General features: G+C 45.4%; 1 protein-coding gene across 6 annotated transcripts in view; it reads left to right on the top strand.

Annotated features, from left to right (window-relative positions):
• Window positions 1-22710, top strand: part of DGKG (diacylglycerol kinase gamma) — a 210180-nt gene that overhangs the window by 106942 nt on the left and 80528 nt on the right. For 5 of the 6 annotated variants that reach the window (XR_004476058.2, XM_033403218.2, XM_049710225.1 and 2 more), the window contains 2 exons: window positions 636-796; window positions 8472-8536. Coding sequence is in view for 5 of the 6 variants with exons in the window: in XM_033403218.2 (XP_033259109.1) it covers window positions 636-796; window positions 8472-8536 (226 nt within the window). In the remaining variant the exon portion in view is untranslated. Of the gene's footprint in view, window positions 1-635; window positions 797-8471; window positions 8537-18017; window positions 19022-22710 lie in introns of those variants that run through there. The other variant, XM_033403220.2, reaches the window with a different exon arrangement.

Below are 22710 nucleotides of genomic sequence, written 5' to 3'. Positions count from 1 at the left end.
TCAAAGCTGGCAGAAGAGAATCCCCCTTAATTCCAATCCCTCTCAAGTTTCAAATCTATTTCTTAAGGGAAAGCCCAGTCTTTCTGAGGACGCACCCGATTAGGTCAGATCCACTCAGGGTAATTTCACTTTCTTGAAGTCAGCTGTGCCATGTAATATACCAAATCATGACCGTGACTACCCCATCTTATCCACAGGTCCTGGGGGTTTGCTGGGTATATATACCCCGGGGGCAGGAAATGTGGGGACCGTCTTAAAATTCTGCCTACGGTGCTGTCCATCTCCATCATGACACAGTCCTGGAACAGATCCTTAGTTCTCCCATGTGCAGCTTCCCAACCATCCAGCCCACCAATTCCCCAGGGCTCACTTCAGCTACACAGGCCTGCCCATCTCTGGCCAGCACCCAGCCCTACCCCTGTTACTCTGGCTTCCAGATCACCCCAGCTTCTTTCTAATACTCCATATTGTCCTCTCCTTCTCTGTGGCCCAGGGAACCCGAGTGGCTCTGGCCCACAGACACACTGGGGAGTCTCCTGGCCCCAGATGCCCAAGGGGTTCCTTGCCCTGACTGTTGCATCAGCAACAACTTAGCCTTTCTGCTCTGGGGGTAAATGCAGTGCTGTGCTCCACAGGTTATGAAGGGGGCAGCCTGACAAAAATCCTGAAGGACATTGAGCAGAGCCCCTTGGTGATGCTGGACCGCTGGCATCTGGAAGTCATCCCCAGAGAGGAGGTGGAGAATGGGGACCAGGTCCCGTACAACATCATGAACAACTACTTCTCCATCGGCGTGGTGAGTTGGCCAGGGATGGCTTTTCTGAACGGGAGACAAGTGCCCGGGTGGGCAGGAAGGGTTCTAGTCTTCCACTGTCCCCTCTGGGCCCCTATTCTTTACCTATCCCGGCTGCCCCCAGCCTCGACTCAGGTCCAGGCATCCTTGCATCTGGCCTGGGCATGGACATCCTTATCGTACCAAGCCCCGCCCATGATTATGGAGGAAGCTCCTGCCCCTGTCATTCAAAGGACAGCACATTTTTCAAAAGACCTATTTACCCTTTGGATAATTTGAAGTAGTTAAAGAAAAGCGACACCAAGAAATAACCAAGGGCTGAGGTCAGAAGGAGACTCTCAGGTGAGCTTCCGGAGTTGGAAATTCTGATCCTCCAGGGAAGACGTTGTCTCAAGCTGGCTCTACTGGCTTAGCTCTCAGAATTCCATCTCTCCTGTTCTCTCCCCTCATCCCAGCCCCACTCCCCACAGTCCAAGTGCTCATAAGCCTCTGGGGCATCTCCTCCTGGCTGACCCCTCAGGCTGAGCTCTGTGTTCCCCCTGGTGCTCCCACAGCCCTCTGTGCTCACCTCTGCCTTAGATTGAAGGGGTTGTTTTATTGTGCCTGTCTCAGCCCTCCTGAAACACACACACATGCACGTACACACGCACGCACCCATACACATACACACGCAGACACACAGACGGTAGAAGGACAGCACCACGTTCCTCTTTCTCCCCCTAGCTCCCATCACATGTAGCACAGCTCAGTTGGTTTGTTTTGTTGAACTCAGCTTCTGGTCCAAAGTGCATGGGGTGGACACTGCTGCCCAAACTGTTGGGGACAGCACTGGGGAGAAAAGTTATCGATCATTTCCATAAATAGAACTGGGGTTTGGGAGGAAGGTGAAACAAAGATACTAGCATTTATTGAGCACCTACTGTGTGCTCTCCATGGTGCTAGACTTTAGTCCTCACAGCAATCCTGCAGGTATTATTGTCCCCACCATCCGCATGTTACAGACGAAGCCTCAGGACACCGGGCGAGGAAGTGCACACACACTGTACCTTGCTCCGAAGCCAGGTTCCTTCCTCTCTGCTTCCCTGTCTTGGGAATTATGCTGCCCAGTTTCATATGCACATAAACCCCTCCAGACCAAGACTGTGTGATCATCTCAATCATAACCTGTGACTCTTTTGCAAATGTTGGTGGTTTAAAAAAAGGAAAGAAAAAGAGAAATGATAGGTAGCTTGAGGGAAGAGCAGGGTTAAGGAAAGGGTTTTGTTTTTTAATAAGAAAACTAAAAGGAGAACCGTTAAAGAGAAAAGGAATAATAATAATACCTTATATTTATGGGATTTAAAATTTACCATATTCACAGATATTTTGATTCTTATGATTACACTGGAGGGCAGTACTACCTCCGCTCTGTAAGTGAGGAAATAGAGGATTAGACTAAGGGATTTGCCTTCATTTTCTGACTCCGAATGCCGCCCTCTTTTTCTATTACTAAAACAGAAGAGAGAGGCATTGCTGGACCCGTGATCAGGCTCTGAGAGGATGGGGGCGCTGCACGAGAAACATATTCAGGAGTCTCTGCTGTTCTGATATGGTTTATCTCCCCAGCTCCCCTGCCCTCATGGGGGAAGACGTCTTTCCCTAGCACCCTCCAGCTCCTCCCCCAGTGACCTAGGCAGACCTCTCCCTCCTTTTCTTGGCTCAAAAGCCCCTCTCCTTTGGGACCACCTGCTCAGGGTCCACTTCACGCAGTCTTCAGCTTCTGCAAATCAGACTTGACTGACAGGTCTGGTGTTCGGGGGGTCAGAGGACTTCTGGAGCACGGGCTTCCCATCTTTACAGTGTGACAGAAACTCGTGTCCTTTTTCCTAAACCAGAGGATAACTTGCTGACGTGTACTGAGTACCTAATGCACACCAGGCACAGTGTCCCTATTGGTGGGTACAGCCCTTGCCCTTTTACATTTTGTAAGAAGGATCTGTAGCTTAGAAAGATAGAGACCAGTCCAAGCTGGTGAGTGATAGAGCCGGGAATCACTAGAGTCGAGTTCCAGTGCCCACCTAGCTATGGACCCTGAGCCATGCAGCCTCTGCACAGCCCTCCATCTCCATGCTGCCGAGTGCAGCAGCATTGGGTGGGGAGGCGGGCCTTAAAATCTAGTGCGTCATGGCTCGCCTATACCCCACCTGTACCCTTTGTCAGAAATGCAGATTCCAGCCCCGTGACAGATCCTGATTCATATTGATTCAGTTGGTCCGGGCAAGGTCTGGGAATTTGCATTTTTAACAAGCCCCTGAGATAATTCTGATGCAGACAGTCCCAATCAGGTCCTCAGTGAGTGAAGACAACCCGTTAGAACAGAGAAGGATGGTCAAAGGAAGTGGTTCTTCACAGGAGCAGAACCCAGATCTGAAGTAGGTGACAGAGAGAAAAGATAGAAAGGAGGGGAAAGCAGCACCTGTAAGCCACGGGCCAGAAGTGAAAGCTGAGCCGCAAGACTGGGTGATCTGCCTGGGAGCTTCCAGATGGCAGGTTACACCCACGGCTGCCTTCAGAGTCCTCAGCTGCAAGTCTTTCTTAACATGCCCAGCTCTGGCTGCCAGAAAAAACAGGATTCCTAAGGCCTTCCCGTCCATCTGTGCCAAGCGCCATATGCAAAAAATGACATTCACTTGGTATTGCTGACCAAATGGATGACCATGCCGAAAAGGAAGATACAGCTTCCCCTCAACTAGATAACCAAGCCCTAACCCCAAAAGCCAAAACTGAGCGTGGTTTTAATTCATTCTTACAAATAAGACGGAAGTGGGTGGGGGGATGGGAGGGAGGGAGGGAGGAAAAAAAGGAAAGAATGCAGACTAATTGTCCCCCAAGGAAATGCATAGAGGGACTTCCCTGGCAGTCCAGTGATTAAGACTCCACGCTTCCACTTCAGGGGTCTCGGGTTCTATCCCTGGTCGGGGAACTAAGATATCCCGCATGCTGCGTGGTTCGGCAAAAAGAAAAAAAAAAAGGAAATGCATAGGAACAGATTCTCCATTTCTTTCAGCGGTCAAGATATTTATTTGCCCTGGGCTGACCTATAATAATCCAATCGGTTCATCTTTCAAATTATGAAGAACTTCACACAATCTTTCTGTTTTTTTTCATATACCTTTAGCTTGTGCGTGTTTAATATTTTATTGCAAAGCAGTGAAGAACCAGGATTGTTTTTATCTCACTGGTGTACCCTTAGCCTTGTCTCAATAAAATGCTTGCAGGGTTTGTGTGCTCACTCTTTCAAAGCTGGAAAGGGAAATTCTTGAGAAAACAAGTAGCCAACATGTAACCCTAAGAGAATCTGGGGCTGACATTTGCAGAAGCTCTTGCTCCCTATTTGACTTCCCAAACTTTGTAAGAGGAGAAGTAGTATGTAAACCAACCCCCAGTTTTACTTCCTTAAGATGATTAGAGTCGGACTCCTTTGGCAAAGAGAGCTGCAGTCTTCGCCTCTTTTGGAGGACCTGGAATATCTTACTGATATCAAATGTCTGCTGCCCTGCACTTGTAAAGGTGGTGACAATGACCGCTGCCGTGGTGTCCCTAGGTGGTAAAGAATTCACCCTGATGAGTTCACTCACTCCTCTTGGTGCCAATAGAACCCATTTAATAGATGGAGGGATAAGCAGGGCAGACTCCTACCCTAATGAGAGAGTGACAGGGGCCTCACTGTCACCACATTCCCATCACCCACAAGACACGCCAGCTCCCCACCAACGAAGAGCTGAGATTGTTGGCCTTCTCAGCCGTGAGACCTGATAACACCCACTGGCAGGAGATTTTAAACACAGTCATTCAGGACGCTACTTCCTCTGACTTCTCTGGCCTCCTCATCCCTGCTCTTTATTTTTGGATTTGCAGAAATGTCAGGATGGCCAGGTATCAGTGACAGGAAGTTTGGGACTGCAGAATAATTCCTGTGTTATGTGTAATTCTGAACACCTCAAAGGCTCTGCTTTCACTGAGCCTTAACGGGAGGAGTAAACAGCTAATCCCTTGAGTCAATGAAATCTATTTCTGATGCTAGGGGAACCCAGGGGCCAAGGAGAGGCCAGAGTCATTACACTAACCCACACATCATCTTCTACCTGACATTCTGTACTTATTAGACTTTAAGTTTCCACAATGGTAGACCATTAGGGAATTTGTCAGAAAGTCATCATTTCCCTGCAGCTTTTAAATTCCTTCAGCCTCAGGTTCTTGTCTGTCACCTATGAGAGCCAGGAAGGTACTTGAACAATGGGCCGGGCCCCACTGAGAGGTGTGTTGGACAAGGGGTCTACACTCTTTTTCATTCCCCAATCTGCTGTCATTTTTCAGAACAAGCCAAATTCCAAATAATGTGTCTTATTGTCTCCTTTCTGTTTTTTTTTTTTATCTCCATAGATTGCCAAAGTGACTTAGACCTACATTGTCCAATATGGTAGCCATTAGCCACATGTGGCTATTGTGTACCTGACATGGGGTTACTCTAAGTTGAGAGATGCTATAAGTATAAAGTACACATCAAATTTCAAAAATGTAGTCTGAATGAATATTAAATATCTCAGTGATTTTTAGATTAACTACATGTTGTAGTGATAATATTTGTGAATTGAAATGTATTATTAAAATTAATTCCATCTGTTTCTTTTCACTTTTTTTTTTTTTTTTTTGCGGTACGTGGGCCTCTCACTGCTGTGGCCTCTCCCGTTGCGGAGCACAGGCTCCGGATGCGCAGGCTCAGCGGCCATGGCTCACGGGCCCAGCCGCTCCGCGGCATGTGGGATCCTCCCAGACTGGGGCACGAACCCGTGTCCCCTGCATCGGCAGGTGCACTCCCAACCATTGCGCCACCAGGGAAGCCCTCTTTTCACTTTTTTAATGTGGCTACTAAAATTTTTTAAATTTATTTCTATTGGACAGGACTGGCCTAGACATCCAAATAGCTCAGAGTCCAAATGACTACTGCTTATATTTGGAAGGGGCACAGGAATCTTTTGTCCAACTCTACACTTGGGAATTTTAGTTCAGGAAAGAGTAGCCATGTGTCCATACTGCTTTTATCTCCTTTTCACCCCACACCTCATAGAAAGGACCCTGGAGAATGAGGCCATCAGAAATGGGGGTGCAATTCCCACCTCCACCCCCACCATCCGAACAGAAGTCTCATTTTGCTGGAATTATTACAAGAAAGGGTTGGAACCATGGTAGCACTGGTTTCTAAAATTTAAATGAAGTCACTACTGAATGTACGTACAGCCAGCTCAGGGCCTGGCACAGAGAAGCCCAGAAGAGAAGGGAGGTGAATCTTGCCTCTCTTTTTCAGCCCCAGGTAGAGAACCGTGGTCAGAGTCTTTACCAGCATTGCCTTTTCAAAACCGAACAGCAAAGGACCTGCTCAACTCCCTCTGACCACTTTGTGTGTTTGCCACGGGATTACATTGTCAAATTAGGAACCACATGCTTAACTAGTAATATTGTAAAGGCTGGTCTTTGTGAAAAGAAGCTTTGTAAAACCTAGTTATGAAAAAGAAAAAAAAAACAAGGATAATCGGAACTACACAGAGGACAGGGGCCTGTGCACATATCCCAGGGAATTAAAAAACCAGGAGCCAGTCATAACAGCGTTGGGGGCCGGGGATAGTGAAGTACAGATCGTGCCAGGCAACATGTGATTGCTTTCTTCTTTTCTTTCTTCTTTCTTTTTTCCTGACAGAAGAAAATTAGTGCTTCAAAAGAACACAAGTAGATGGAATGTTTTCTTGAATTCTAAAGAAGCATTTGACAGATGTCAGATGAATCTTATTCAGAGTGTTCACGAAACTTGCTCAGAGGAGGGAACTGGGGGCATGAAGTGCTCCTGCCTGGAGAAGCTGTGCAGGCTGGATAGGCCCAGAGGACAGAGGCCCCCCCCAGGGTGTTGCATCTCTCCCACCGTTGTCCACAGGGGTGCCTAAACTTCAACTCTTGATGTGTCTTAAAAAACTAACAAAGAAATCAATAACTAGAGTTTAAATGTTAAATTCCCAATACATTGTTTCAGCAAAGAGTGTTTGCCAACCATAAAATAAGCCCACATCCTTGACTTGCCCTGTCCGCCTTTCAACAGGGCCTGCTAGCTGGGTTTACTTCTCTGCCAAGTGCAAATATTACAAAAGCTCCTCTTTGCCCCCAACTTGCTTCTGGATTTTCTGTCCCCACCCTTAGCCTGTATTTTACTCCCCACACACAGCACATGCTCAAAATAAGCTTCTGCACTGAGCTACACCTCCTGATGTTAAAAAAAAATTATTTTTTCAGAAATTTTCTTTTGTCGGATTTCCATATCAAGAAAAGAAATTAATATGCACTAGCTGAAAATTCACTGTGTGGAATTTGAGTTTTCTTTTAGCTACACAGTCCAGTAAATGAGTTCCTGTATCTTTTTTTCCCTGCACGAATCTGAATCAGCTCCCTTGTTCTGTCGCCACTCCCCCCACCCCCTCCCCTCCCACCCTCCCCCACACCCTCCCATCCCCTCACCCCCTCTCCTCCCACCCTCCCCCACCACCCCCCACCATTCCTAGTTCAATTAGCCTGTTTATTTCTAAAACCCACCACCTGCGCCCCCCCAGATGTGCTGGGGGGAGGCCTGAGCAGCGAAGGCGGGGCGTAGCACATTCTTTTGCTGGAAAAGGAGACCATTAACAAGGGCAGAGAACCAAATTTGAGGAAGAAAGATGAGTTCAGTTTTAGGACTGAAATTCAGGTTTGGTTCTAGAGTGATACACTGTGGAGACATCAGCAGCTACATGCTAGTAACAACTATGAGAACTCAAGATGGCCCGTGGCATGGAGTGTAGGCTGCAGAACGGGCTCAGGGCTGTGAAGTTCTGCTCCGAGCATGGAGAGCCCGGAAGCATGGTGACATGAGAACTATCCTGAGTTCTGAGGAGCAGGTGGCCAAAGTGCAGCAAAGGAATGTGCTAATAGGAGGACAGCAAAGTGTCCGTAGAATGTGATAATGAGACTCTTAACTGACCTTGGGGAGAGTTGTTTCCATGGAGTGATCAAGAGGCAGAAGTCAGAAGTTTAAATATATTTTTAATTATCTGCTAAGCCTGTTATCCAATGCTACCAATTCTGTCTACTGATAGGGATGATTAAGAGTTAATATATAACAGCATCTACCAACATCAGTTTTCTGGTTTAGAGAGTTATGTAAGATGTTATCCCTGGGGGGAGCTGGGTGAAAGGGACACAGGGACTCTCGGTACTATTTTTGCAGCTTCTTATGAATATTCCAGAATACAAAGTGTTTTTTTAAAGAGTGAATAGGGTGAGGTATTTCCAAACACTCACACTTAGCCCCACGTGGGCTTCTGCGTTCTCACTGCTCACAGACCCAGACACGCTCCCTGCCCCCAAAGGGCAGCTGCGTCCCCTTTCGCTCTCCCTGAACTCGGGCGGGTAGAGGGTGAACATTGCAGACTATAACAGGATGGGGGTCACTGGCCCCTAACCTTGGACCTGGTGTCCAGCCTCTGTGGGGGTCTCCCTGGTCTCCCCTGTGAGATCTGGGGGATTTCGGTGAGAGAGTGTGCTCGCTTCCCTTCCTTCCACATTATGCAGGGTCAGGACCACTAACCAGGGATCTGCTTTCTGTCCCTTTGCCTTTCAGGATGCTTCCATCGCACACAGATTCCACGTGATGAGAGAGAAACACCCTGAAAAGTTCAACAGCAGGTAAGAGGGCCCAGCGGGTGTAGCCGGGGCTGCACTGCCCACCTGCCCTGCCTGCGCGGCCACCGGTCCCAGGCCTCCACCTGCTGTCACCGAAATGTTCTCGGCCCGGCTGCCCAGCGCTTTTCCTGCCACGTTGCCGGAAGGAGGGCTTCCATTTCCAAGAAGAAAGCAATGTCAGAAACCTGTCGCAGTCTGGTGGCCTTTTCTCTCGCAGAGGGTGGTGTGCAGAGGGAGGGCCTGGGGCCAGGAGGGAGGGCGTGGTGCGCCCGCTTTGGGGAGTGGGGGTCTGCGCTTGACTAACTGGATCCCCCTCGTGGGGCGCGCCGCTTTCTCAAAACCAACTGCTCCCAGCCCCAGTCCCTTGACTCCTCGGGTGAGGGGCTGGCAGGGGTCAGAGGCCTCAGCTTCCCCTCGTTGCAAAGAGGAGGGGGTGGCGGCTCGCGTCCCGGGCCGAGAGGGCCGAGAGGGCCGAGAGGGCCGGGAGGGCGGCGCCTCCGCCTCCGCCTTCCCTGCCGGCAGAGGGCAGCAGAGGGAGGCCCTGCAGAGGCGGGGAGCCCACCCGAGCCCAGCCTCAGCCCGCGCACCTGGGAAGGCAGGCTGTGAGGTCCAAAAACCAAGCAGAAGAGAAAACCAGATCATTTGCAAAGTCAAACCATTCTGCCGGCGGGTAGCATATGGCCACCCTGGGATTGCCCAGTTACCTTTCTCCCTTCCTCCTTGTCCTCTTCTCGGTGGTTAATTTGCGTTCTTTCTCTTTCCTTTTTGTTGGACCTTATCTAAGTGACCACTTGATCCCACCCCACCCTCAGGCAGGTGGGGAGGAGAGGGGGTATTAATTTGGGCTCAGTTTGAGTCTAAGAGACTTGACTTTATTTAGCCCACCAAGCAGCAGTCCAGTGTTACCCGCACACGTTCATTTAAAGCCAGGCACTCCCACAGACCTCCATCATTTTCATCCCTCCTCGTCTCCCCGGACCCCATGGCTGGGAGGTTAACCAAGAATCAGAAAGTCTTTTTCGGGATCAGAAACTGAACATAATGAAGCTACTTTGACTTCAGGAAAAGTGATCTGTGGAGTCTAATAGCTGAGCTAACCTTATTCGAATGTACTTTCTCTCACACACACCAAGTCAGTTCACAGAACACTATTAACATGTATATTTTCAGCCCCTACTCCTATTATAATCACAGACTTACAGATCAACTGATACTCTTCTCACAGTCTTTTTCACTCTAATATATACACCAAAAAAATCACTTTAAAAAAATACTTCTCTTCCATCCATTCCAGACGTTTAAGGTCCTCTTTTTACACAGGTACCATTATGCATACTCATGCATACATGCTTGATAAGATGCCAAATGTTTGTGAAATCCATGGGGGGTTCTGTTCATTCATTCGATGAATGTATCTTTTGAAAACAGTACCAGGCACTGTTGTATGGGTGTTTTGGATAGACATGTGTAGGGGGCTCACTGTGCAGGTGTGGAGACAGACTGGAAAGCAGCATTGCAGAGTGATCTGTGTTAAACGATATGAATCAAGGTGACATAAAGCAATGGCATGGAATTTGATGTGGAGGGTCTTCCAACTAGAGAGATGCCTGAACCAAGACACAGAAAACAAGTAACTACTTTCCAGGTTGACAGAAAGAGAAGGTCAACCCAGCGAGAAGGAACCAAATGTACCAAAAGATCCAAAGGAGTGATGGAAAACAGCCTGCTTGGGCAAGAGCAAGCTATTCAGTGTGGTCTGTTGTGTGGTCTCCTTTAGTGGAAAGAAGCAAAACCTCCGCAGTTTGTAGAGAGCAAGGAAGCAGAAGGAGGGAAGAATTTCTCCATACTGCAAAAATCAATAGACAGGTCAACATATGACATAAATAGAGCAATCATCAATTATCCACATGATTAAGTACAGTTAGAAAGATACCTCTGTCAGAAAAAAAGTTGTAACTTCATTTCAACCCAAGTATGAACAGTTTCACTGTGATCTGAATGAGTGCTTTTCCTCCCCACTTCCCAGTTTCCATCAACAAGACTACTCTTTGCAGTTAGGTGTGTATCTTACTCTTCACCTGGTTGAGGTCAAGGTCATGTGGTCACCTAAGGATGCCAGACACAGGGATTTGCATGTAAATCCATGTGCCTACTAACAAGTGAAGATGTAGTGGCATAGAGGTAGGCCCTGTTTCACAAGGTCCCAGAACACTTCCTGTTAAGAACTTTTGAGTCCATGCTGCTTCTACCCTGCCTGCTTGCTCATGTTGAAAATACCCAGGAATGCACAGTTTGTCCACTGAGAGGCAGGCGAGCAGCCATGTTTTTCCAGGATTCCTTATTTAGCTTTGGAGATGGTTTTAAATAGGCAGGTGGTTGTTGCCATGGTTACCCCATTACACCAGCAGCTAAATTTAGGAAGGGCCACAAGGGATAGGAAGAAAGCTTGATACGGGGATTTGGAAATGTAAATGATATTATCAAACAAGGTTTCAGTTTTACTCAGCTAAACTTAGGTTTTCCAAAGAGTAGTCACTGCTTGGCTGGATGCCCTTACTGTTAATGCCTGGGACTAGGCCCTCAGGGATAACCCTGAGGTTAAATCTAGGGAGTTGTAACTGTTTTGTTTTGCTTTGTTTTGAACAAGCAAATGTGACTAGTCAGGGCTAGAATTTATCAGGAAACTTGAATCTTTTGCGTTGCTCATTCGGTTTTCTGGGCTATTGTAACAAGAATTCTTAACCTAGGTACAAGGGCTGCAGGAGGCCTGAAGACACCTTGGAATTGTATGTAAGATATTGAGTACATTTTTCTGGAGAGAATGTCCGTAACTATCAGAAGGTTCTTGAAGGGACCCATGACCGCTCAAACTGTTAAAAGTAACAGTTCTGAGCCCTCTTTGAGTCCTAAGAGGCATCAAATTATGACTCAACTGTTGGGGTTTCAGGAAATTCTTCCCCCAGTGGCCTCTCGACATAGGTTGTTTGTTGGCAAGGAAGGTGGTTGGTTGCACACAACTGGTGTTCCCTGTGGAATCGTTTTGTTCATGGAGTAAGAACCAGGCCCAAGGATGCTGGATGATGAGCCGGGTGTGATGTCAAGTATTAGAAGACCTTTAATGGCAGGGATAGGGCTATATTGAGTTCCTTCTGCTTCCTAATCATTAACAGGCTAATTACTAATTGCTAACTTAGGAATGTTATGAAATTTATCATCTCATTGTTGGCATAAACAAAAGAGAGATTTAATTCACCTGAGATTATATAATGTGTTATTAAGGGTAATTAAGACATGGTTCCTGCCTTCAAGGAATTCATAGTCTAGCAAAGAAAAAATAAGCCTCAAATATTTTTTACAAAATGATTTTCACATACAAAGAGGCTACATGTTGTAGGTCATAGAGTATACAGGAAGCTGTATAGTATAAGACACTTATTAATGGTCGTATCCTAACATCACTTGTAAATGAATCGTTTAGAGTGTAGAAATTGTGTTGTAAGGGAACCAAACTAAGAACTGTTATTTTTTGAGCTCCTACTACATGCCAGGTGATAAACTAGTTATTTTAAATACATTAGAATATTTGAATCCCCAAACTGCCCTACAAGGTAAATACTAACATTCCCATTTTACAGATAACGGAACTGAGGCTGGGAGAAGCCAAGTCACCCGGCCGAGGTCATACATCTTTTTAAGCAGTGGGGCTGATCTGATTTAAGCTAGCTTCTAATTCTAGAGTTCAAACCCTGTTCTCTGCACTTGCTATCTTCCGTGGATTGCATCAAGCAAACACCAATTGTATATTAAACATTCTGGTGGGTACTTGATACATGATCCCACCCAGTGCTTGCAATGACATGCAAGGGTAAATGCTACTGTCCCCATTTTAGAGATGAAGAAATTGAGGCTGAGGAAGGTGGAGCTATTATCAGTTGGATCCACTTTTACGGATGGTCTCCATGTGGAAGTGCCTGCTGAGTTCCAGAGAGGGACCGCAGCTATCCCACCACTCTTACCTTGTGCGGTGGGACTCTTCTCCCTATCTCAGTGTCCACAGCAAGGAGCACGACTGACTACATGACTTGCGTGGCCCAGTGCAAAGTGAAGTGTGGGGCACCTTGCTCAAAAATCATTAAGAATTTCAAGTCAGTGACAGCAGAGCATTAAACCAACCACAGGGCCCTTCTCAGTGTGGGTTCCCATACGGCTATACAGATCTCACAGCTATGAACTGGTCTGATCAAGGAGAGAGGAGATCAAAAAATGAAGACACATTTGCCAGGGCTCACAGAGTGGGGAGTTGGCAATAAAGGTAAAAGAATGGAGGAAAGAGGGTTTCAGTTAGGGGAGGAGGGGGACGGATTATCAGTCCCTCAAACAGGCGGTAGTCAGAATTAGCAGAGGAGCCAGCAGTGTCTTCCAGGTATCCAAGAACCAGTCCCCTACAAAGTTTCTGGACTCACCCTCTGTGAAGCGTTTTGTATGTATGGGACAGATACATATAAGCTACCTAATTCCGATGTCACTGTCAGTGAGTATCCAGAAAGAGAAGTCTAACTATGGAATTTTTTCACTGTTGCTCAGAAACTCAGAGCACTTGAGGAATGTGGTATTCCAAACCTGCTGAGTGCCATCCACTTGAATATGTCCCTCAGCAGTTTAGGCTGAAGCAAGATATTTCCTGTTAGGTCCTTGAAAGGGACCGAAAACAGAGCTTCATTCCTACCAGAAGCTGACCACCTTTCCCAAAAGCCCTTGAGTAATGAGCGGGCTGTGGAGTGTTCACTTTCTTGGAGCCAGGCCCGTGGAGTAGCTGATGAGGGGTTCCCCAGAAGCCCTAATGAAGCCTGAGTCCTGAAGAGGCTGGCAATACATCTTGCAAATAACTAAGCCCTTAATAGGTATTTATAGAATGAGGCAGCAGGGTATAGTCTAAGTTGGCATCAGAACTTGGCCCTGCCACTTACTAGCTATGTGACCTTGGGCAAGTTACTTAATCTCTTTAATCCTTTGCTTCCTCCCCTGAATCTTACACGGTTGCTATAAGTATTTAATGAGATAATGTGTAAGTGCATGGCACATAGTAGGTTCTTAGTAAATATTTGTTGTTGCATATTATTGAATGACAGGCATGAGGAAAGCATTGCCTTAAATTTGCCAGTAAGGCATTGACAATAAAAGGCTTTTCTGGTGGAGTGGCAAGTGGGATTCAGTTATAGAGTCTTGGCTTCATTGACATGGCCCTTGACCTGAAAAGTTGGAGGAGACTCCAGCTGTGATACACTGAATCTGTCCAGATCCTCTTAGGGGGCGGGAAGATAGCACCAATTAGCCAGGATTGGATTGGATTCTACAGACTGGAGCTGTAGAAAAAATTCCCTTCATTGGCTCCATGGGTGTCCAAGAGGCAGAGATTCGGGGTCTGAAGACCAGGGAGTTTAAGTCCAAATGCCAGTTTCAGGCTAGAGGCAGGATCGAGGTAGGGGTCGCAGACCCCTGTTGACATTATAACTGGAGGAACAGGGTGGGAGTGAGTAAGAGGGAGTTGCAGGACAGGTGCCATGCGCTCCATGGAAAATCTGGGCTTACCAGCTGGGGCCATGGAGTGCACAGTTGGTGGGTAGGCGGGTGGCCCAGGGCAGTCAGACACTGGAGGTGTGATTCCCCTTCCTTCGCTGATGCTCGCTCTCCCCTCACCCTCCGAGCATCTCTTCTCCCACTTTAGATGGACACAGAGATGTTCTGTGGGAGGCAAAGTAGAAGCCAGCAGAGCTCAAGCCATACAATTCTGGAAGCAAAAAGGCCTCCTCTCTTGAATAGCTGTAGCACGCTCTGCAATCACAAGCACAAACCGTATCACCATTTACTTAAGATGTTCTTTTTGTATCTAAAAACGAGACCATTCTAAGCTATTCTTTCCAGGAGCCCTGTGAGGGAGCCCAGTGTTATGGCCCAGATTTTTGACTTTCCCAGAGCATACATGTACAGCAGCAGCAGATACGTCAGGGTTAAAATCTTCATTCTGTGCCTGAATTGGGTTTGCTTCTTCTTAGCTAATACTCAGCAGCCCAAGAAAGACCTGCCCTAGGTAGGACTCAGAAGTCCAGACTGTCTGCACCTGCTTGCTTCAATATATCAAACTAGGTTTTTTCAAACATGTAGGATTCAGAAAAGCCCCAAGTGAAGTTGATTATGGCATTTTCTGTTTTTATTCTTACTCCCGTATGTATTTATAAAGGAAATGCAAACCTTATGCTTTGTGTTCAAGTACCTTCAAGTCTTCAAGTCAGGTCTGACAGAACCACTTACTTAATTAGTCGAATGTTTCTATACGAGCCCACAAAAATGTTTTATCCCCCATCCCTCCTAGAGAGAGAGGCAGCTAGTGAAATGAATGAAGTACGGGTTCGTGTTTTTTTCACCAGGCGTTCATCATTACGCAACTGCTGAAGACCAGGGTTTTTTTTGGCTGTCTTATTTGTTTACAGTCAGCCCTTGATTATTTGCAGGAACGAGGGAACAGCAACATAGATCATTTAAAGCTGTGGATGGTCAGAGATTTGGGGAGGCTGTTGTTAATCTGTGTGTGCAGGTCTCTGCTCTGAAGATTCACAGTATTTTAAATGATATGAAGTCACATGAACTCTGAACATTTCCTTCGTTTTCCCCCTGGTTCCCCGGTCCATGTTGGAACAGACAGCACAACTTCTCAGACTGGTACACACGAGCAGCCTATGATATCTCAAGGCTCCTTACAAAGTTGCTTGTTTGCCAGAACAGTTCCTTACTGTAGCTTAACAGGCCTTTTCTTCTAGCCCCCGCCAGGCTGGAACATATCCTGCCAGGTATGATTCATGTCAACGAAGAGTGGCATCAGTTTGTGATGATATCAGAAGGAACTTGAAAGCCAGCTTTGTTTTCAAGTCTTTAGGCCAGATATTCCAAAAGTTATCAGTATTTATTTATTGATTGCTCTCTAGAAATATTTCCATCAAAGAGCTCAAGATATAGCATAGGATGAAGTTCAGAAGTGTTAAGGTCAGCATGATAACCTCACGGAAGAAAATCAAAGTATACAAATTGACGGTAAGGTAGGAACTGGCTAGGTCCTCAAATGGGTGTTGACAGTCTGAATGCTTTCCAGAAGGGAGAGGTCAGGAAAGTGCTGGAATCTGAAACCATGTCTTATAAGGAAGGGCTAAATTGGGGATTGTTTCACCCAAAGAAGAGAGGACTTGGGAAGAAGTGATTATTGGCCTCAAATATTTTAAACGTGCTTCTCATAAAGGAGGAATTAGGTTATTTTGAGTGAAAAATCAATGGGAAAAGTGACTGGGTAGACCAATTTGAGCCCCATATAAGGGACATCAATTCTACCAGTTAAGGCCATCCTCAAGTGCAGGGGGCTAATGGGTAGGGGAACAGGTGTGGTGAGTTTTCACATGTTATGCCCAAGCAGGCACTGGACAATCATTTTGGAGCTCCAGTGGAGCCAAGTGCCCAGGAGGATAGGTTATGTCATCAGACAACCTGGATTCAAATTCTGGAGTTGCACTAACCACTTGTATGTGATCTTGACCAAGTTACTCTTCTAAACTTCAGTCTGCTCACCTGTAAAATTGGAATATAATACTATATTAGTTTCCTATGACTGCTGTAACGTTACCGCAAACTAGCGGTTTAAAACAACACACATTTATTACATCACAGTTTTGGAGGGCAGAAGTCTGAAATAGGTGTCACTGGGCTAAAATCAAGGTCACATCAGGGTAGCATTCCTTTCTGGAGGCTCTAGGGGAGAATAAATTGCCTTGCCTTCTCCTGCATCTAGAGACTGACCACGTTCCTTGGCTTGTAGCCACCTTCCATCTTTAAAGCCAGCAACGGCCAGTTAAGTCTTTCTCACATTGCGTCCCTCTTCCCCTTAAAGGATTCTTGTGATTACATTGGATTCACTCGGATAACCCAGGATAATCTCACCCCTCAAGGTCAGCTGACTGCCAGTTTAAATTCCAACTGCAACCTCAATTGCCCTTTGCCACGTAACGTAACATATTCATAGTCACAGGTTCCAGGGGTTAGAACATGGACATCTTCAGGATATCATTCCGCCTACCACAAGTGCCTTACCTCGTAGAATTATTTTGAAGATCCAATGAAACAGTGCATTTAAAATGCTTGTTACAGAGGTTCGGCACATCAATGCCAGCTATTATTATTATTAACATTCTTATTATTACAAAGACAGAACCCACATAGATAATAGTCATGTTAAATGACTCAGAAAAGCCCTTAAAACTATGAGATTTGGAAATTCTCTAAGAGGGACAGGTAAATATCTATTGGTCATAGGGTAGGAGTCATGAAAAAAACATGGCACTTTTTTCATTTATCTTGACAGAGTATCTTCACTAAAATAACAGTACAGGTATCATTATATAATTTAATAATATATCATATAGTATGATATCATAGTATATTTCAAAATCATTATAAATAATTTGTAAAGTTCAGAAAAGTTAAAGGAAAAACCAATCACTCATATTCCCATCACTCAAAAACATAATATTGCCATTTTTGTGCATTCCAGCAGTTTACTTGATATACGTATTTTAAAATAATTATGATAATATGTCCTTATAAAGTTTTATGTACTATTTTTTAAACAAATTTTCCTTATTCAAATAAAGGCTTGTTGTAGAAAAATAAATCCTATTGTACCCCCCCCAAAAATAAACGTTATTAGCATTCTAATGTATTTTCCTTCAGCACTTTGCTGCACAATTTTATTTACTTAAGATCACATGGTATACACTGGGTTAAAACATTATTAACCCAGTAGCACTTACAGGTTATAAAAGACAAATGATATAAAGGAGCTGATTGGAGTGAGTTTATCTGCAGTGGGAGTTTTATTGTCTTTTCCAATTAAAAAAATTCCAGTGATTTTGTTCAGTTAATATGAGAGTTTTAAAGATGCTCTTACTCAAGTCCCTTTGCAAATGAAATAACTACTTGATATGTTATGCAGTTCTACTTCTGTGGAGAGCAAATAAAAAAATATAATTCTCTTAGCACAGTTCCTGGTCCTGTACATAGTTTTGCTATATCTGAAAAAGAACAGTTTGTGTTTTATGTGACCATCAGAGGTAGCAAGAATTACCATCTGGGCTGTGCAGTGGTGTAGTTTTTTAAGCATGCATGACTATCAGGCTGTATTGAAGTGCTCACGAAGGCGATAAGCCCAGTATAATCAGCATTGCTCCAACTCATACTAACAATAGGAGCCATCATTTATTGAATGCTTTCAAGAGTTTTATGTGTATTATTTTTAACTGGTACAACTCTCCAAGGAGCACATAAATATTATTGCTCCATTTTACAGATGAGAATATTGAGGCTCAGAGAGATTATACAACTTGCTCAAGAACGTACAACTAATTAGGGGAGTGGCTATTCAAACCTAGTCTGTCTGACTCCACAGCTTCCACTCGTCCCACTACACTTCCTGCCTCCGTGAATGCCCAGTTTGGTGCCCCATGACCAAAGACGCACTCAGGAAAGAGACAGGAGAAGAGCCGCAGAGACAATTAACAAGGCCCATGAGAAAAATTTTTTAAAAAATCATTTTTCCTGGAGAGGAGAAGCAGAGAATGTGTTGGGAATGGGCCTCAAGGGTGTGAAGGATTGACAACAGGAAATAGTGACCACACCTCCTTACTCTTCCTCTCAGCTCAGGAAAGAATGCGAGGGGAAGAATGTACTTCTAAAGTGAGGAATTGCCGTTTGGAATGGGAGGAAGAATCTCCTGGCTTGGAGACATATTAAAGGCTAAAATGAGTTATTGAGAGAAGTATTGTGGAATGTCTTGCAAAGATTTCTAAAAACAGAAGACAGCCTCATTCATCTGGGCTGACAAACACATCATCTCCTCTGAGCCCAGGAGTGAGTCATTGTGCTACCAAATGGGAGCCCCTGCTTCCCACCCCACCAATGACCAGGGGTCCCCGAGAGACCTCTCACCCGCTTTATTCCTCAGTTCCCACTGGGCCCCAAGATGACTGCGCCTCAGCAAGTCCTCAGCAGCCCCCTGGCCCATCCTGATGCGCTTCCCTCTCAGGCCCACCCTACCTGGAGCTGCTCGTGGCTTTTGTCCCGTTTCTGCCCCACGAGAATCTGCTGCCACAACCCACGTCCCATTTTATAGAATTTAAATGCACCTGCTTTGCCTTCAGGGCCCTTTATAAAGTTCTCCTTCCCAAACACGGGGCCAGTCTTACTGTTTGCTTGCTCCATTATTCCCACCTTCCCCCCAAGTGCCCTTAATTTCTCAGTCTAGGATGACATCTCTGGGACCTCATCATCACCTAGCACTTGTTTCAAAATGCACTCTAAAATATTCTGAAGAGTCCCTCCCTGCCCACCCCCAGCCCTGGCCTCTGCTTTTTCTTAGAATCCATCTACAAGGTTTTTTGTTTTTGTTTTTTTGTTTTTTTTGCAGTATGCGGGCCTCTCACTGTTGTGGCCTCTCCCGTTGCGGAGCACAGGCTCCAGATGCGCAGGCCCAGCGGCCATGGCTCACAGGCCCAGCCGCTCTGCGGCATGTGGGATCTTCCCGGACTGGGGCACGAACCCGTGTCTCCTGCATCGGCAGGTGGACTCTCAATCACTGCGCCACCAGGGAAGCCCATCTACAAGGTTTTTGACACATTGTTTCCTACTTTGATTTTTCCTCTTCTATAAGTCATCATTTTGGCACCAAACTCTCTCTACCTCGTTCACAAGCTTGCTCACTCAGAGCTGGGTCTGAACCCTTTGGGGATCCACTGACTTAAAACCAGAAGGATGGTGCTGGCACATGCCCTCATTCAGCCAGAACGTATTGAGCATCTATTCTGTTAGCATGATGCTGGGGCCAAGAGGAAAGATGGATGACCACAGGCCCTACTTGCCGAAGTCCTTGGGCCTACTTGGGAAGATGAGCATATATAGCGGCTCTTAGCAACTGTATTAGTTTCCTAAGGTTGCCGTGACAAATTACCACTAACTGGGTAGCTTAAAACAACAGAAATTTCTCTCTCACAGTTCTGGAGGCTAGAAGTCTGAAATCAAGATGTCGGCAGGGTTGGTTCCTTCCCAGGCTCTGAGGGAGAATCTGTTCCATGCCTCTTCGCTTGCTTCTGGTGGTTGCCAGGAATTCTTGGCATTCCTGGACTTGTAGCTGCATCACTCCAATCTCTGCCTCTGTCTTCACATGGCTTTCTCCCTCTGTGTTTCTGTGTCTCTCTGTCCAAATTTCCCTCCTCTTATAAGGGCATCAGTCATTGGATTTGGCCCACTCTAATCCAGTATGGCCTCCTCTTAACTTGATGACATCCGCAAAGACCCTATTTCCAAATAAGGTCACATGCTGAGGCACTGGGGGTTAGGACTTCAACAGATCTTCTTGGGGAACACAACTTAATTCCCAATACCAACCCTCCCTCAAACCCTCACAAAGGATGGAAAAACCATATAATATGGTGAGCTTTGTGTTAACAAGGGGACATGAATAATGAATGGGAGCACCTAACTGAGAAAGTGGGATGAGACTACAGAAAGAAGGTTACGTTTGAGCATGAGCTTGAGAGAGAATGGGGACTCACGAGGACAGGAACTGGGTGTGTACTAGGAGGAGGGAAGCAGGCTGGGCCAAGGGCAGAAGTGTGAGAAGACGGGAACACAAGAGGAAAGGAGAGTGGCTCTGAGGTGAGGTGGAAGGCAGCTACAGCAGGGTCTCGGTGCTCTGCACAGGAGTTTGCACTTTATCCTGTAGGTGAGCAGGTAGATGGTGAGGTAGGGAGTCAGCAAATGCTTTTTGAAAATATCAACGTTGAAAGTATCAATGAAGGAATAAATTATTCTTCCAAGTATTTCCAGAGCCAAAATGTCAGGGTTCCTGAAACACGGGGACCTTTATATACTGAGCCTTGCTGAAGGGTTAGGATAGTGCGGGCTGTTAAATCAGACAGAGACCCAGGGAGAGAGGAGGAGAGGTAACCCCAGGGGGAAACGGAAAGAAGAGGATAGAAATAAGGGGAACCAGCTCTGCTAACCTGGGGGAGTTAGTACATATCAGGGCCAGAAAATCTATGGAAACCAACCAACTTTCGTACAAACTCTGAACCGTGATGCACGCTGTTTGCTTGTGGAAGTAGAAATCCATTTTGAAAAAAAAGTCCGTAAGTCATTCTCTCTTTTCTCTCCCCACAATTTCAGATTCTCTCATGCAGAAGTTGACTTAGGTGGCTTTTAAACTTAGCAGAAGGTGTTTTTCTGTTTGTTTGTTTTTAGCTCCAGAGAAAAGAATATCAGATCTTATTCACCCTCTATTGTGCTTTACTAATTAAAACGTTGGAGAATTACTGTCCTTTTGTATAGGGGCATTTCTGTGATACAGAGTCCATCTTTGTATTTAGAGCTGATGTGATCAGCATATTCATTCCAATATATTTTCCTTAAACTCTTCATACTTGCGCATGTTTTATTAAAAGGAGTTTGGAAGAGTAATAGATACTCTCAAGAAAGATTCAAGTGATTAATTCCTCATTTAAATCAACATCTGCTAAAGAAAATTTTACTGCATTCATTATTTGGCCAAAGGAAATTCTGAATTCATCTTCTTGCTATACTTATTAGGAAACTCAGTAACTCTCTTTAGTGAAATAAGTGAATTATCTCTCAGGAAACCCTGAGCAAATGGCTTTCCAACTCCATATCTCAGGCTATGTCACCCTTATGTGAAATGTAGATGCTAATCCCTCACGAGTTAGTCACTGCTCTGATTCTTAATTTTCTGGCGCGTAAATGGAAATTACAATGATCTCACAAGATGCTTATGAGAATTAGAGGAGATAAATAAATGGATTTGAAATGTTCCAGGTGCTGGTATGATGCTATTCGTTATACAGGAATTTGTCAGGAGAACATGCAGCAGTATATATATGAGTACACGGCAGAATCTCTCACTTAAATGCATAGTGCTGTGATTCTTACCTATAATAACAACATATAGAATCTTAGCTTTGGACTGGATTTTAGGTTTTAACCCCCTTCCCAGTATAAGCATCCCTTCTACAAACATCACTCTGAGAGAGGTCTTCAGAGCTCTGCTTTGAAGATTACAGATCTCTACTTTGAAGATTGTAGGAGTGGTGGGGGTCTTTTTTATTTGTTTTTTGTTTTTTTTGCCTTACCACTTCACATTTTACTAAGAAAGCCTTTTCCCGATCTTCTAATGCTCTTCAATGAACGAGGGGCTCTCCTCGTTCCAAGAGTGTTCTTATAGCCTCAAGTTGCCAAAGTATCAGGGACTTAACATAATTGCTGAATATTCATGTTTATTGAACCTACACTTAGGTTGAAATTCCTCACTGTCTAGTAACAAGATGTTTTCTATTCTGTTGAACGAAGAGTCCCTTTAATCTTGAAAGTGGACCGTTTTGGAGAGCATTCCAAAGTGCCAATCAAGCCAAGTACCCTACCTTGCCTTTGAACTCAATGAGCTGAAAGTGTGTCTGTAATCTCCAGCTTTGGGTTACCGTAGGGCAAGAGGTGGTAGGAATGTCATGGATAAATTAAAACCCCAAACTGTTAGTTTCAGTGAAACTTTTATTGGAACCGTCAACACGGAGCATTCTAGTTAATCAGGTTCTCCCTTTTGTCTTCTGTCCCACCTCGTCCCTGAACTTGGGTAGGGAGAGGGATGGAGGCTGCTTATAATCAGGGTTTCTGCAAACACGTGCAGGGTTGGGGGTGAGGATAATACAACAGGATGCCCTCCAGCTTGAGCTGATGGCCTGGTTCATGATTTGTACTTATAATCGTGTTCCCCACCCAGCTGGAGATGAGTGTACTACAGAAAAATTAAATGACCAACAGTAAGTCAATGGGTTAGAAAAGAAGAAGAGATCTGGGGGCTGGATAAGTTGTCCCTTAATTATCAAGACTTAATAGTATAATGTTAACATTCATAATAACCATCCATGTGTGCAAAGTGGGAAATTCAGGGGCAAGGTAAACATGAACTTAAGCTACTTCTGCAGTAGTTAAAGGGCAAGTTCGTTACTTGGTGTTCCATGATTGCTGAATAGTTGATAACTTACCAGGTTATACCTGATTTATAAACATAGAACAAC

The sequence above is a fragment of the Orcinus orca genome, chromosome 5 (assembly GCF_937001465.1).
Source record: "Orcinus orca chromosome 5, mOrcOrc1.1, whole genome shotgun sequence".
Lineage (NCBI taxonomy): Eukaryota > Metazoa > Chordata > Mammalia > Artiodactyla > Delphinidae > Orcinus > Orcinus orca.
This window is presented reverse-complemented; position numbering and strand designations above follow the sequence as displayed.